The sequence below is a fragment of the Corella eumyota genome, chromosome 6 (genome assembly GCF_963082875.1).
Source record: "Corella eumyota chromosome 6, kaCorEumy4.1, whole genome shotgun sequence".
Taxonomy (NCBI): domain Eukaryota; kingdom Metazoa; phylum Chordata; class Ascidiacea; order Phlebobranchia; family Corellidae; genus Corella; species Corella eumyota.
Window position 1 is genome coordinate 6,986,160 of NC_137495.1, and position 15,722 is coordinate 7,001,881.

Below are 15,722 nucleotides of genomic sequence, written 5' to 3' on the forward strand. Positions count from 1 at the left end.
TTTTAAGAATTAACCCAAAGTCGTTTGTAGAACGTATAGAACATGTCTTACGATGTTTATTTTTTACTATTGGTTGGGTGGAAAAAAAGGGTCGACATGTGGGGATAATACTTTGGGTCTATAGCTTTTTTTTGTTTATATTTTCCTCGATGTGGGAAGGTCGAATGCGCGACCTAAACATAAAGTAACATCAGTTACTCCGACCCAGTCTCGAGTTAACTTTAGCATTTGGGGATATTATATAGCTTATATTTGCCCGATAATTATTCTGCTGATTAAATGCTGGTTCTAAAGGAGTTCATATCGTTTATAGCGCCTTACTTGAGAGCGCTACAGCATGAGAGCAGTGGGGATTGAACCCACGATCTCATGGCCTTGTAGCAGTGGATTCAAAGGATAATGATTGGGCAATGGAAAGGAAATTAAGGCTTAACCTGAAGTTTTTAATTTGTATTTAGGATTTTTATTGACTATTTAATATAATTAAAAAGTTATTTTGTTGTTAACTTTTTTTAAATTATGTTTTTTTTGTTATTATGTTATTGCATAAACAAAAGTGTCTACTTAACGAGCGTTACTTTAAATGAAGCTGTTTTAAACGGTCGTCAGAAAATTGTTTTGCTTTAGAAAATTTTGGGGAACTAAATAATCGAATAGGAATAGTAATACGAAGGCTTTGATTAAAAAATTTTTAATTTAAAAATTTCTAAAAAATAAAAAGTATGGCTTTGCAGAAAAATCGGCCAAACGGGCCTCTGGGAAAACTGCAAAGAGAAGGAGACGAATTAAAAATAAATGTAATTTTATTTTTAGGGGTGTTTTTTTAATTTAATTTATTTATCTTCGATGTGGGAAGGTCGAATGTGCGACCTAAACATAGAGTAACATTAGTTACTCTAACCCAGTCTGAGTTGCCTGTGGCAGTTTGGGATATTATATAGATTATAATTACCCGGTAATTATGCTGCTGATTAAGTGCTGGCTTAGCAGGAGTTTATATCGTTTATAGCGCCTTACTTAAGGATGCTACAGCATGGGAGCAGTGGGGATTAAACCCACAACCTCATGATGGTGTTGCAAGTGTTTCTTACCCTTTTCTTACTACACCATGCTGCCAGTATGTTATACCTCCCTACTCAAGGGCACTACATGAGAGCAGTAAGAATCAAATTCAGGATCTTTTAAAGGACATTAACAAACTATTACTAACACAAATCAAATTTTGTTTTTTAGATCGATGAAATAAGCCAAATTACAACCAAATGGTCACCAAAAACAGCAGACGAACCCAAAGTAGTTGAGTGCCATAGAAATTGTGTGGAATACAAATTAAAAGTTTCTTCATTATTACTTGTTGCACATGAATTGAAAAAGGTAAATTTGAGTTGACGTTTTGGGTCACTAGTACTTTATAGTTCTTTTACAAACTGTCATACTTTGTTGTCCTTGCTATTGCTTTTTTCAAAATTATGTTCTGCACAAATTCTTTTTCATATTTTACGCCCTTCGGTATTTCTCTCTTGTACTCTATGGTTGTAAGTAGTTCTCTGTCGTACTTACAGTCCTTTCTGATTCATTCTTTTTCTTTTCTGTCTTTAATAATTTTATTTTAAAACTTTACGATCTTTGCTATTTTTCTTTTGTACTTAAAAGCATGAATGTATAACTAATTTAAATCTGTCCTAGTTATGTTATTTTATTTTTTTAATTAGCATGAAGAGCCAAGTTTGATTAATCATTTTGAAGAAAAGAAAAAGGAAGAAATAAATCGCTTACAAGGATTTCAGGTAAAATATAAATTATAAATATTATTTTTAAAACATTCTATTAACAAAATATCAAAAAATTGTCTTTTTAAAATAAAAAATTTGTTTTTTAGAACCGCTTAAACAAAATAATAAATGACATGGAAGAATTGGAAAATGGGGACCAACTGAGGTAAAAAAATTGTTCAAAATGAATTATTAAATGTATATAAATATACAGTAATATGTATACTGTATTTTTTACTTTAATATTTTGAGATATAAATTGACTTTTAAATTTAACCAATATATATTAACATAACATTTTTATATTTTTAAGTTAAATTTTTTCTCAGTAAATTTTTTTAAACTTATTTAGGAACACAAGAACTATTGAATTTAAAGATAAGGATGTGGAAGAGACTCTGGAAGAGGAGGATGAAGAAGATCATGAGAGGTTTAATTTCAGTTTTATTTTATGATTAACATCTTAAAATTGACATAATAAAAATTGAAAAAAATTGAACAGTTAACCTAACAAAATTCTCATAACATTTTTTAATTTTAAAAAGGGATTTTTATTATTTTTATTTTTTTAAAAGTGAGTTAGAAGATGAAGAAGAAGAAGAGGAAGGTGAGGAGGAGGAGGACTTGTACGAGGTCCTCGCAGATTTTAAAGGAGAGGAAAAGGGAGACCTTTCAATCCAGATCGGGGAAATTGTCGATGTCATTTCCAAGAGGTAAGGGACCTCTGTTTTTAATTTATATTTTTTTGCAGTTGTTGTTGTTGTATCTTTATTATTCTGTAAATAAATTTATGGTTTAATAGGTGTTATACTGTTAAAAATTAGGTATAGAACAATTGTGTAAAGAAAAATAGGTTTACAAAATTCTAAGTTGCAAAAAAATTCACTTAACAGTTAAAAGTGAGTACGTTGACTTGACGGCCTAAAGAGTAATCTTTTAATCTTGAGTTGCCTTTTGCATTTTAAAATGTTATGAATTATAATTGCAAGTTAATTGATATGCTGATTAACTGTTGGTTTAGCAGGAGTTCACACCATTTATAACGTCTTATTCAAGGATGCTACACTATAAAACCAGTGGGGATAAAACCCAGGATGTCATGTAGTAAAGTCAAGTGTTTTGAACCTCACACCATGCTGCCATTTTTAAAGGACATTAACAAATTAATATTTCATTTGATGAAGTAAGTCAGATTACAAAAACTAACTTAACAAATTATTTTCAGGGAAGACGGATGGTGGAAAGTTGAAAACGAGAACGGAGTGAGAGGAATGGTGCCATCCACATTTCTCAAGGAGTACAACGAAGATGAGGAGGAGGTCGAGGACGACCCAGAGGAGCGAGAGAAAGAAGCAGAGAATACTGTCACTCCGGACACAAAAGATAAAGTGGTTCAAAATGATAACAAAGATGGTGAACAAAGCTTGACCAAATCGAGAAGGTAAATTTTTTTTAAAAATTCTGTGTTTTTTTTTACCAAAATATGGGCTGACTCTATTAAACTAAAGAAGAATAATCCATTTTGTATTTTTTGAAATTGATATCCTGACATTTTATTAAATATTTTTCTTAAATCTCTTAAAATATTCGCATTTTAGTTGGTATAGGAGTGAAAATTGGTCTTCAGTTGACAGGTTTTAATCATTTGTTTACACTGCTTTTGCATGTATCATTATTTTTTATTCAAGACAAGCTTTTTTATTGTAAAAAGGGTGACATTGCAGCACATTTATTGTAGCACACACTTTTCTTTTTTTTGTTTTACAATATTTGGCATCAGATTATGTGCTTAGTATGAGCTTTCATTAGGAAGGCAAACCGGTATTAATTTTATATTGCCATTTTGGAATATCTTTCTAAATATATAATGGTTAGTTTTCCTAATATTGTTAAGTTAAAGTTTTTTAAGCTACACCACCATGAAGTTGTGGGTTTAAACCCAACTGTTCATAATATTGCTAAGTTAAAGTTTTTTAAGCTACACCACCATGAAGTTGTGGGTTTAAACCCAACTGTTCTCATGCTGTAGCGGCCTTGAGTAAGGCACTATAAACGGTATAAACTTTTGCTGGCCCAGCACTTAAACATCAGCATAATTACCGGGCAAATAAAATTTTTATAATATCCCAAACTGCTAAAAGCCAACTCAAGACTGAGTCGGAGTAACTGCTGTTACTCTATGTATTTAGGTCGCGCATTAGACTTTTCCGAATCGAGGATTAAAATACAAAAAAATGTATTGACATTTATATAAAAGACATTCATATAAAATTAATTATTTATTTGCTAGCGGAAAACAACTTTGGAAGGGAATAAAAGACCAAGTAACAGAGGTATTGTATTACTTTGACAATATTTTTGCATTTAGTTTTAAGATATATAGATAAATGGACATTTGACAGTGTTTGGTAGTGATTTAACCCCTAGACACTCTTACACAAGGTTCCGAATTCGATTTTTACTGCTCTAAAGTATTTTTAATTAAGGTGTAAATTGGTTGTATTGTACCTCTTATTTTTGTTGAGCCATTAAACGATAATAGTCAAAATCTTGCCCTATCGTCGTGATTTTAATTGTTATAGTATAGTCACAACTCTCAACAAATATTTACCCACGCACCACAAACTGTAGTTTTTTTTGTTTTGTATGCCTATAAATTGGCTAACACTGTCTTCTAAGCTTTAATATATATAGAGGCAGGTTGAAAGTTTTATGTTAATGACTTAGAGCATTTTTATTCAAAAAAACATAGTATATACAAACTAAATATTAATTTTTTTATTATTTGTTTTATTATTTTTTCAACAGCCTCACAAAATGGATGTAACAGATGTCCTAGCGGCAATGGGTGCCTTGCCTGCTGGCTTCAGGCCTTCTATGTTACACCATTTATTAACTCAATCTAACCAATATACACTACAAACTGCTGTGTTACCCACTATGACTGACTCAAATTTAGCATTTAATGATTTACATCTGGATCCTGCTACAGGCCAAGTAAGACATGAATTTATATTGAAATAGTATTATATGTTTTTTAACATATTTTTTAAGAATAAAAAAGGTTGTTTATATATATGAAGTAGTAAGTTCAAATAAAGTTTTTACTTGTTTAAAATCATGCAAAAAAATATTTTTAGAATAACAAACAGTTACGCCGACCCAGTCTTGAGTTGCCTGTGGTAGTTTGGGATATTATAGAATATAATTGTCCGATAATTAAGCTGCTGAGTAAATGCTAGCTCAGCAGGAGTTCGACTGTTTATAATGCCCTACCAAAGGGCGCTACAGCATAAGATTACTAGGAATCAAACCCAGGACCCTGTGTATGATAAGAGAGTGTTCTGACCACTACATCACGCTGCTGGCTTAAGCATAAATGAACATCCATTTTTTTGATTCGATTTCGACACTGACAATTTTGGATTTTATTGATTATAATTCCCCGATAATTAATTTGCAGATAGGTTTTTGTCTCAGCAGGAGTTTATATTGTTTATAGCTCCTTACTCAAGAGCACTTCAGCATAAAACCAGTTTTTTATTTTATTTTTTAGCTTCACAGAATAGTAACCAGGGTTTTAAGGTCTTGTAGAATATGGAAATGTCGGATGATACCTTTACCAGCAGATGGAGTAGAAGTGCTGAGTCGTCATGTGAGGGTGGCTCTTTTTGACGGAACAAAGGCAAGTGTTTTTTGTTTTATTTTCTCCAAATTTTAGATCACTTGTACTTTACGGTTCTCAAAAAAACTCTCATACTTTATGGTACTCTTAAATTCTTTTTGTAATTTGCAGTCCTAGCTAATTTTCTTGGCTGATTACCTCTTATACTTTAAGGTCTTCACTCATTCTTTCTTGTACTTTACGTTCCTTGCTAATTCTATCTCATACTTTATGGTCTTCAGTAATCCTCTTTTGTATTTTGCGACCCTAAGGGTTTTAGAGAACCATAAAGTACAAGTGATCCAAATTGTTTATTAAGGATTTTGTTATTTGTAATTTTAAAAATGTGACACTGTTGTTCTTGTTTTAAACAAAAACTTATTACATATGCAGGTGCTCAGCAATATACAGACTGTAAGAGCAAAACCGATTTCTACCAACAACAATAAATTATGGACATTTCTACATGGCTCAGCAGTAAGTTAGCCAACTAGTGTTGTAAATTAACTTTTAGACTTTTTATTAATACTTAGTCAATGGTTTTTGTGTAAATTCCAAATATATTTTTGGAAATTTTTAATTATTTTTTATTGTTTTTTAGAGTACTAAGAAGCACGCAGACAAGGAATTAAACAAGCTAGCATTGGAGGTATATAACTTTTTAACAATTATTATTATTTCTCGTTGTGGGAAGGTTGATGTTATCACCAAAACATAGTGTAACTCTAGTTACACTGACCCAGTGTTGAGTTGACTTTTTTGGCATTTTGGAATATCACTGATTATAATTAAATGTTGGCTCACCAGGAGTTTATACCATTTATAGCACCTTACTTAAGGGCGCTACAGCATGAAAGCAGTGGGGATCGAACTCCGGACCGCCTGTAGTGTTCTAACCACTACACCAAGCTGCCGATTCACTCACCAGACTGCAAGTTTTCTTTATTAGGTGAATTTTTTAGCATAATTTTAATTTGTTTTTTAATATTTTTAGGCACCTAACATACCTCAGAGTGTAATGGATGGCAACCTTGTTGTCAGGTCACAAAGCAATCATTCAAATATTGGGATTTTATTTGAACTGGCTCTTACATATATTAGAACAGTAAGTACTAAATTGACTCATTGTTCTATTTAGTTTTTATGATGTTTTTGATTAGGTGACGATCTCTCAGTAATAAAACGTGTAAAAGAAAGTGGTTTTATATGTATTGAAAATTGGTTTAGGTTGTACCTTTATTGTACTTGACTGAAAGTAGTTTTGGAGGATGATAGGATATTAACTTTCTCGTGGGTAACACCTGACTTCACTTTATGAGGTCCTGGGTTTGATCATACTGCTCTCATGCTGTAGTGCCCTTGAGTAAGGCAGTATAAACGGTATGAACTTTTGCTAAGCCAACACTTAATCAGCAGCTTAATTATCTGGCAATTATAATTAAAACATTCCAAATTGCCAAACTGCTAAGGGCAACTCAAGACCTGGTCAGAGTAACTGATGTTTCTCTATGTATAGGTCGTGAAGTCGACCTTTTAACATCGAGGATAAATAAATATTTAAAAAAAATGTTTACAGCCTCCCAAAAGATTGGTTCGATTTAGCGACGGTCTCTCTTGTGAGTATAGCGAGGACGAGGGGGAAGGCTCGCGGCAAAATTTAAGGGTGCCCGATTACTAACCTCCGTTTTTTGTAGATTAATTTGCAAAAACAAGAATCATTTAGAGTTACTAAACATTTTTGGGGGAGGGGGGTTATGGTGGGTCTGATTTTCAAACCCCCTTTTTTGTAGATTAATTTGCGAAAACTAAAATTATTTAGAATTAATAACTCTTTTTGGAGAGGGAGTTGGTGGGGCTGATTTTCGAACCCCCTTTTTTAGATTAATTTGTTAAAACAAGAATCTAATAGATTCACTAAACCTTTTTTGGAGCGGGGCTTTAGTGGGGCTGATTTTTTACCCCACTTTCTCGTAGATTAATTTGCGAAAACTAAAATCATTTAGAATTAATACCTCTTTTTTTGGATTTTGGTAGGGTAAATTTTTGAATTTTAAATTTGTCGGTCTAATTTAAATTTTAACTCTTTAAATTTTTAAGGCTTTTTTCATTGAAGCTGTTTTTTAATTTGCAAAAAAAAAATCATTTTTGTTTCGATCTCAGTTTTGGAGGTATGTTTTTGGCAAAGTTTTGGTTGTCTGCTTATTAGTTTCTGAGTTGCTTATTAGTTTGGTTTTTCAGCCTTACTAACACATAGGGTCTTGGGTGCAATTCCCACTGCAGGCATGTTGTAGAAAAAAACAATAATCAGTTCTGTTTTTTTAAAATCCATTTTTATGTTATTTTTTTGGATTTCGTTTCAATTGTATCAAACATTTTGTAATTTCATTTGATTATAATGTTAACATATATTTTAACATACCAAGTATTATTCACATCTAAGCATAGTAGAGGTAGTAATATCAGATTACATATACATAGATTCACTTTTCTTTAACATCATTCTGATAAAAAATCGCCTATTCATCCCAGCACTTTATTGTTACTTTTTTAATTAAGTTTAAACGAGAATATGGTCAACTGCCTCCTACATAAGTAAAAATACTTGAGGACAAATAGCAATATAATTGTTAAATTACTGATATTCCACCTTAAACTCTTTCACACCAAAAAGGCATTTGATCCTGCTTTAAGTTTTGGTAAAATTTTCGTTTAAAATTTTTGTTTTTCTTGGCAAATGTCCATTCGGTTAAAAGGTTCTCGGTCATATTGTCGGATACCGATTCAAGTAAGGGTTAGATTTTTTTTTTATTGTATAACTATGTTATTGTTTGTTTAATAGGAAACTGGCGAGCGGGGCGAATTAAGTTGCGGTTGGGTCCATCTAAAGTTATTCGACGAAACGGGAAACCCAATACCCAACAAGTTAGTTTAACCCCTTTTCTAATTTTACCCAGTAATTAGTTCTCGATTTTTTGACATGGTAGAAGTAGGATTCGAATTGAGGACCTCGTGTAGTTATACTTAGTGTTTTAAAACACTACGGGAGCGTTGTGTAGTGGTCAGAAAACTAGGCTTTACTACACGAGGTCCTGAGTTTGATCCCTACTGCTCTTATGTTGTAGAGCTCTTAAGTAAGGCGCTATAAACTGTATGAACTCCTGCTGAGCCAACACTTAATCAGCAGCTTAATTATCAGGCAATTGTATTTAACAATATCTCAAACCGCAAAAATAAACTTGAGACTGGTTCGGAGTAAGTGATGTTGACCTTTTTACATCAAGGATAAATAAATATAGAACTATATAAATATATACAGGGAACGAAATAACGGGTCGCTATTCGCTAAACGCGAATCGTTTTTTTAAATTAGCGAATCGTTTTTTACAAATATATTAGAAATGGCAAATCAACCAAAAAAGGTTCAGGCAGTGATAAAACTCTCGTGTATATTTTTACGATCTATTTTACACCGGTTTCACACTAATTTAATTACATCATCATAATCCTGCGTAAATGTAGGTTACTATAGGGCATTAAATAACAACAACTTGCCATGTTTTGGCAATGCGTAAATTTCGCTCCCGAGATCGTTCAGTTGTTGCGCAATTTTTTAAATGCATAACACAGCCTTAAAAGAATTAAAAATGTCTCATTTTTCGTGCAAAATATTCCTAACGATTGTTCAACAATACGTTACATTTTAAAAATGCCACGCAACGCGTCAAGTGTTACAAAAAAACGAAGATTATGACTTGAACCTAATAATTACTCTAAAAATGCGACCTCATTTTTAGCGAATCGTTTTTTAAACGTTAATTCGTACCGTGATATATAAATAAATTATTGTTTTATTACATAGGACTTATGAGCTTAACGTTAACGGGGGGACACCCTTTGAGCAAGGCATAGATGTCGACCCTTCTATTGCTAGAAGAGCAAACGCGAACAGATTTCGCGCGCTACTGGCCGCCAACAAGCAACCCAAGCTCATGGTACAGATTGGAAATCCAGCAGCTTTTAAGCGAAAATACTTAGAGTAAGTAAATTTGTTATTAACAATTTAAAATTTCCTAATTTTTTGTAAGTAAATTTGACTGACAATGTGGTGTAGTGATCAGAACAGTTAACTTTACTACATGAGGTTTTAGGTTCAATTCTCACTGCTCTCATGCTAAAGCGCCCTTGAGTAAGGCGATATAAGCGGAATGAACTCCTGTTGAGCCAAACTTAATCAGCAGATTATAATAATAAAGCGAATATAATTTATAATATCTCAAACTGCAAAAGTCAACTCGAAACTTTATCGGAGTAACTAATGCTGCTTTATTTTTTGGCCTTAAAAAAAACTAGTTGCATTTTGTTTAATACACAATGTTGTGTTACTTAACAGTTCTCCTTAGCTTGATTAAGATATGGTTTTGGATTATAATATGACATATTCACTACATGCTATAGTATAAATATCCAAAGGATTTTTTTTTTGCCTAAAAAATTAAAATTATTTAAAACTCCATGTGTAAATAATTTAAGACGAGCTTCCATTATAATTCGAGTGGCTCCTCTATTTAAAAGATTTTGCAAAAAAAGAATGAGGTGATAATGCTATATATCAGGGGTCGGCAACCTTTTTTACACTGCGGACCAATATAAAACTGAAATCTTTTTCGCGGGGAGCCTTTAAAAAAAACAATATTTTTTGCATTTTCGGGTGAAGAAAATCAATCAGTTTAGCTAATAACGATGTTTCAAGAGACGCAAATAAGTTTTATTTATTCCCTTATCAAATCGACATTAAACATTTTTCATTGTTTCTACGACAAAATAAGCTTACAATACTAAAGAAAAACCGTTTCTGTTTCTAAGCATTTAACCTGGAAAAAAAACGCCCGGTAATGGACCGGCACCAGGCCGCGGCCCTGTGGTTGCCGATCACTGCTATATGTGATATATGCAACATTACTTGAGCAAAGTTTAAAAGTTTATACAACAACATTTTCTAAGCAAAAATATAAATTAAGAAAAAATTTAATTCATTCTAAAACAGTGGTTCTTAACCAGGAGGGCACGCCCCTTAAGGGTGTGTCAGGAATTTACAAAGGGGGGCAAAACCTTAAATCCCAATTTAAAAATTTAGCACAGAAAAGTTGATAAACAGATTCTAGCACGAGAGTTTATGTAGTCATTAAGATAAGCATAACTTAAGTAGAAAGAGGTAACTTACAGTAGTCATATTACTGCAGTTAATTAGATAAATCGACAAAAAATACATTTTGTACGTATTAAAAAATTGAGAGGATGAGGGCTTGAAGGGTAATATCAATACTTAAGGGAGGCGTGGTTAGAAAAAGGTTAAGAACCACTGTTCTAAAACAATCGGTGTAATGAGGTAATAAACCTAATAAGGAATAGTCGGCCTTTTTACCACAACGACACCCCTTATATTTTCTTCACAAACAGGGCATTTTTTAAGCGTTTCTGCACATTTCACGCACGCGGCCAGGTGTCCACATGATATAAAAACGACGTTCGCGAGTCTCTCTTTGCACAATTTACACAAACGCGATTGCTCGAGAATCCGCAGTTCCTCCAAGGCAGTTTCCGTCAAGTTAGGCAGAATTTCAGTTTGAATGGGTGTTGGTGGGTTTTCGGAAATATCGTCAGTAGGGGCAAGAAGAAATTCAACCAAGGATGTGAAATTTTTAAATGGGGCATTCTTGGCACGTAATTGTCTGGCAACACAGAACATAGGTTAAAATTTCTCTTCGGCAAAAACGGGACTTTTAATAAGTTAGACTTTTGTTTGTGTTACGTATATAATTTACCTGTTATATGCCCGTTTAATTTCTTCGTCTGAAAATCCCATTTTTTTCGCCTCGCCAACAAAGAACGAATTTCTCATCTCCCATTCAACTTTTCTATTTCTTTCTCGGATTTCAATTTGCGGGTCAATAATCAGCGGCCATTCTCTGCCAAAAACGAAAATTCAAATCTATTGCAAATGGTGAAATTTAATTTAAAAGTTTTAGTATTCATTTTTCGTTGTTACCCTGGAAACCATTTTGCATGTTCAAACCAAGGTTCATCTGACGTATCCCAGTTCTGTAAACCGTCATTGCAATACCAGCATTTTATCCTATCTCGGTCACCTATAAACATAAATAATTCGTTTGTTGAGTAAACAATATTTAAATTCTGTTTTAAGGCACTATATACGATAGGTGTCAAGTCCTTTTATAAAGCAGTCTATATTTAACTTTGTCCAAGAGACATGCGCACTTTTTGCTGATATAGAAAACCACAGCTTCTGTTAATGTTTAAAGCAGTAGTAGCCGCTTCAAAATGATTGCGCTTGACAGATTTGCTACGACTATTTCTGGACTTTTTGCTATTACCTAATGGTTGTCTGTTTGATGGTGTTCCTGCAGGTTGGTTTTGAAAAAAAGGTGGTCTTCTAATTTTCACGTCTGAACACAAATTTAATTTAGTTACTAAAATGTTTATAAATGTTAACGTGCTCAATGTGGCATAAGCTTTTACGCTGATATCAAATAGTATTCACCGATAGGTTGATTTCGAGTGCACGTTGATGAAATCATCTCGCAGTTTACGTCGTGCAGATCACGTGATTTGGGATCGTCTTTGGCATTCCAATCTTCTTTAATACTGCCACAACTAATAATAAAACCATATTTTTTTGATTTGTAATGTATCGAGCACAAGAAAAAATTTAAGAGTATAAATGTATAGGATTTAAACATGTTATCAACTTGATAAAATAAAATAAATCTATTATGTGGTTTAAAAAATGGCATAGACGTTGTTTTTATTAATACTTTTTATATATATTTATCTTATAACTAATGTTAAACGTACCTGAAGCATTTTACTCGATCCTTATAACCCGTATAATGAAACCCAGCGGACGCTAACTGTAGTTGGTCAACTAAAATATGCGACGGAAACTTCTTAAACGTAGTAAGGCGGTATACTTCTTTCTCAGTATCACCTGTAAAATTACGTCGTTTTAACAGATATTATATAAACAATCTTATTTGTATGTGATTTAATATCGATTAACAATAACATGTTAAATTTGATGACAAACCTGGGTTAATGTAGACACATCTTTGGCTTGGGGGGTCACTTGCTGCTTGTAGATTCAGGCGTGAACTATTTGATGTTTTATCATCTCTTTTGAGCCACCCTAAGCATTTGTTTCCCATATTTATTATGCTATTTATTACCGTTTGTTTGGCTATAACAAAGTGTAGCGTTTGGGCTCACGCTCAAACTTGTCGAAAATATACTTTAATACCCGTCGTTTTTCGCCCTTTTAAAGGTGATTTGAGAGTTATAGAAAAAAATGAACTGTCGCCAAAAGCGACAACCATAAGATACTACGTCGACTTGTTCTCTCGTTTAGGCGTTCAAGTATCTTATGGTTGTCGCTTTTGGTTTTCTCGTCTGCAAGAAAAAACATCAAGGCGGTTTTTACATGTAACTTTGTTTTTGTCCTGGAATTCCATGAGAATCTCTCTTTTTCGCTTCGCGTTGTTTTCGAGCGATTCGCTCTAGAAACGACAAACGACAAACGACAAAAATGTTCGGGTCTAATGACTATGTTCAAGCCCACCGCATCTAAAGCCTTCGCTGTTAACCGACTTTCGCTGTTAACCGAAAAAAGGTGTTAACCGACCTTTTTTTCTTTGGGCCTGTTTTCGGGCTAAATTTAGGCCTGGTTCTCTCAAAATGTAGGTAAGCAAAAATAGGAGAGAAGCGAGCTACGAAGCGAGCTCGCTTAAAGGCTCATGGCAAAGGGAACTGAAATTGGCAAAGGGAACTGAATTGTTTGTTTGTATGACAAACATACTAGTACTAATGTCGAAACGTCTTTCAAACAAGCTGAGTCACATGATTTGGCGGAAAAGTTTAATTTTTTTAAAAGGCTTTTTTTCAAACCCAAAAATATTTTTAATTATATTTTGGAACTCAGTATATTATATTTATCAATATTAACTACTTAATTTTTTAAATTCAGTTCCTCTTTAAGGTTATATATTTTTTTTAAATCCCCTTAGAGGGATTAACCATATCACTACTTAGGGTAATAGCCATGACACTGTTTATTACTCGTTAACTTTTTTATGTAGATTACTACCTACGTCTATTGTCGCGCCTTCATCGTACGCCGAGTTAATTTCCTATCACCGTCGCATTCTTCTGGACAAATTAGTATGTGATAAAAGTAGTACCAACAACGCAGACTTAGTCCATTCTCCGGTTATTAACTCCTTTGTTAAGGCCATCGAGCAATCCGACCTTATGGATGCATTAAGGGTAAGTTTAAAATCGTATTACTGAGTATTATTTTTGCTGAGTAAAATGTTGTGCTCGTGAATTGGTTGTTACGACACTTTGTTATGCTACGCTGTGGGAAATCTAGGGGGAGGTAAATCCAGGCAATAAAGTTAATATTTTTACTTATGGTCAAACAATGTAAATAAAAATATTTAACACTTCCAAATGCAAACTAAGGCTGGGTCGGGTTATTGAAGGTTACTTTATAATTAATCTGTGATTTTATCATTGTACATCAGGGATAAATAAGTATATAAGAAAGACAAGATGTCAAAAATTACCTGCAATTTATATATTATATTTTTTTTTCAGCAAATTTGGGACGAAAAGATCAATTTTTTGAGCGCAGCTGATAAAGTAAGCAAAACCGCTTTAAACATTAAAATAAAAATATATTATTTTATTCTTATACATTACTTAAATGTAAAATAAAGTTTTAAGTAGTTACTTTTAAATTAGTTAATAAATAAATTAAAGTTGTATTTATAATCTCTTGATCAATAAATTACAGAGAGATAAAGAAAATATGAAAAAGATATTTCGATCATGTGTGATGGAATCTGTTTTTCCTCTTCTGTCTACTACGATTCTGCCAGAACCAAAGTGGGCTGACAGAAACATAGAATCGGTAATTTACCTTTTTTCGATTTACTTTTCAACCTGTTAGGCGTCGTGGTATAATATATTGCGTCGTGGTATAATATATTGCGTCGTGGTATAATATATTGAACATTGGACTTTATGCTGTAATGCCTATGAATAACATACCAATTAGCATTTTGTTTATCAGAAGTTATAATAGGTAATATTATCCTGCCTAAGTCAACTCGCGACTGGCTCAAAGTAACACATATCCGTAAAGTCGATCTTCTCACAGTTTAGGGCCAAATAAAAAAAATTATTTAAAAAAAACAATGTTTAAAAATATTAAAAGATTTGCTACGCGATTTAGGCCTCAGTTGATGGTAAAATAATACACAAGGGTCTTGTTTATACACTTGCCGGCATTTTTAAATATTTAAAAGAAAAAGGCAGCTTAAGATTTTGACCGGGTTAAAAAAGTAACTCCATGTTTAGGCTGTAAGGTGGTCTGTTTAATTTTTATTCTCGATGTGGAAAGGTCAAATGCGCGACCTAAACATCAACAGTTACTCTAATCCACTCTCGAAATGCCTTTGGCAGTTTGGGATATTTTTTAGGTTATAATTAATCGATAAAACGACAATTCAGCTGCTGATTAGGTGCTGGCTTAGCAGGAGGTCGTCCCGTTTATAACGCCTTACTTATGGGCGTCACAGCGTAAGTTTGACGGGATTCGAACCCAGGACCTCATGTAGTGTAGAAAGTGTTCTGACCACTAGACTACGCTGTCTGTTAAAGTTCAGTTAAAAACAAATTGTAACTATTTTTTTTGTATTAATAGAAGCGACGTACCATAATATCACAAACTTTAAATCAAACCAAACAGCCAAGTGGAGTATTGACTTATCTTTTGTCTTCTGCACAAGAAGTAAAACCGTTTAACATTAACGAAGTAACCTTCGACCTTATCCAAAACCATGGAACAATTTTGGCTTAAAATAAAGATTATTTTTTAGATTTTTTGACCCATGATTTTTTAATAAAATTGACACTTTTTTGTATAAAATTGTGTATTGTAATCTTATTCTTTCTGCAAATAAATTTATTTTTTTATATATTTAGGTTTTTATTTTGTATATATATATTTATCTTCGATGTGGGAAGGTCGAATGCGCGACTTAAACATAGAGTAACATTAGTTACTCCGACCCAGTCTCGAGTTGCCTTTAACAGTTTGGGATATTATAGGGATTATAGTTGCCCGGTAATTATGTTTTTATTAAGGGTTGGCTCGGCAGAAGTTTATACTGTTTATAGCGTTTTACTTAAGGGGGCTACAGCATGAG

At 33.0% G+C, this 15,722-nt stretch overlaps 2 protein-coding genes across 3 annotated transcripts; one reads left to right on the top strand and one right to left on the bottom strand.

Moving 5' to 3' along the window:
* Positions 1–633: 633 nt before the first annotated feature.
* Positions 634–15,467, top strand: LOC145756024 (nephrocystin-1-like). 2 transcript variants are annotated; one of them, XM_082572253.1, is made up of 20 exons: positions 634–797; positions 1,234–1,374; positions 1,713–1,787; positions 1,880–1,938; positions 2,125–2,202; positions 2,348–2,485; positions 2,998–3,213; positions 4,063–4,105; positions 4,581–4,769; positions 5,329–5,457; positions 5,830–5,913; positions 6,038–6,085; positions 6,431–6,541; positions 7,013–7,099; positions 8,276–8,358; positions 9,296–9,472; positions 13,587–13,773; positions 14,107–14,151; positions 14,306–14,422; positions 15,218–15,467. In XM_082572253.1, exons 1-20 carry the CDS (start codon positions 723–725, stop codon positions 15,371–15,373), a joined length of 2,238 nt encoding a protein of 745 aa, XP_082428379.1. In that variant the 5' UTR covers positions 634–722; the 3' UTR covers positions 15,374–15,467. The 2 variants fall into 2 exon arrangements, with proteins under 2 accessions (XP_082428379.1, XP_082428380.1); XM_082572254.1 differs by lacking the exon at positions 7,013–7,099.
* LOC145755213 (E3 ubiquitin-protein ligase XIAP-like) lies at positions 10,228–12,706 on the bottom strand. The gene is made up of 8 exons (XM_082571441.1): positions 12,542–12,706; positions 12,310–12,442; positions 11,996–12,108; positions 11,829–11,900; positions 11,483–11,582; positions 11,259–11,402; positions 10,996–11,165; positions 10,228–10,247 (listed from the first exon to the last, which is right to left on the bottom strand). Exons 1-8 carry the CDS (start codon positions 12,657–12,659, stop codon positions 10,228–10,230), a joined length of 870 nt encoding a protein of 289 aa, XP_082427567.1. The 5' UTR covers positions 12,660–12,706.
* Positions 15,468–15,722: the final 255 nt, after the last annotated feature.

Excerpts from the sequence above, each read along its gene's own strand:
- LOC145756024 (XM_082572253.1), top strand. The coding sequence starts at position 723 with ATGGCTTTGCAGAAAAATCGGCCAAACGGGCCTCTGGGAAAACTGCAA. Across the intron at positions 1,375-1,712 it reads TTGCACATGAATTGAAAAAG|CATGAAGAGCCAAGTTTGAT; the intron begins GTAAATTTGAGT and ends TTTTTTAATTAG. Across the intron at positions 5,458-5,829 it reads CTCTTTTTGACGGAACAAAG|GTGCTCAGCAATATACAGAC; the intron begins GCAAGTGTTTTT and ends TTACATATGCAG.
- LOC145755213 (XM_082571441.1), bottom strand. The coding sequence starts at position 12,659 with ATGGGAAACAAATGCTTAGGGTGGCTCAAAAGAGATGATAAAACATCA. Across the intron at positions 11,901-11,995 it reads CACTCGAAATCAACCTATCG|ACGTGAAAATTAGAAGACCA; the intron begins GTGAATACTATT and ends ATTTGTGTTCAG. Across the intron at positions 11,166-11,258 it reads ATTAAACGGGCATATAACAG|ACAATTACGTGCCAAGAATG; the intron begins GTAAATTATATA and ends CTGTGTTGCCAG.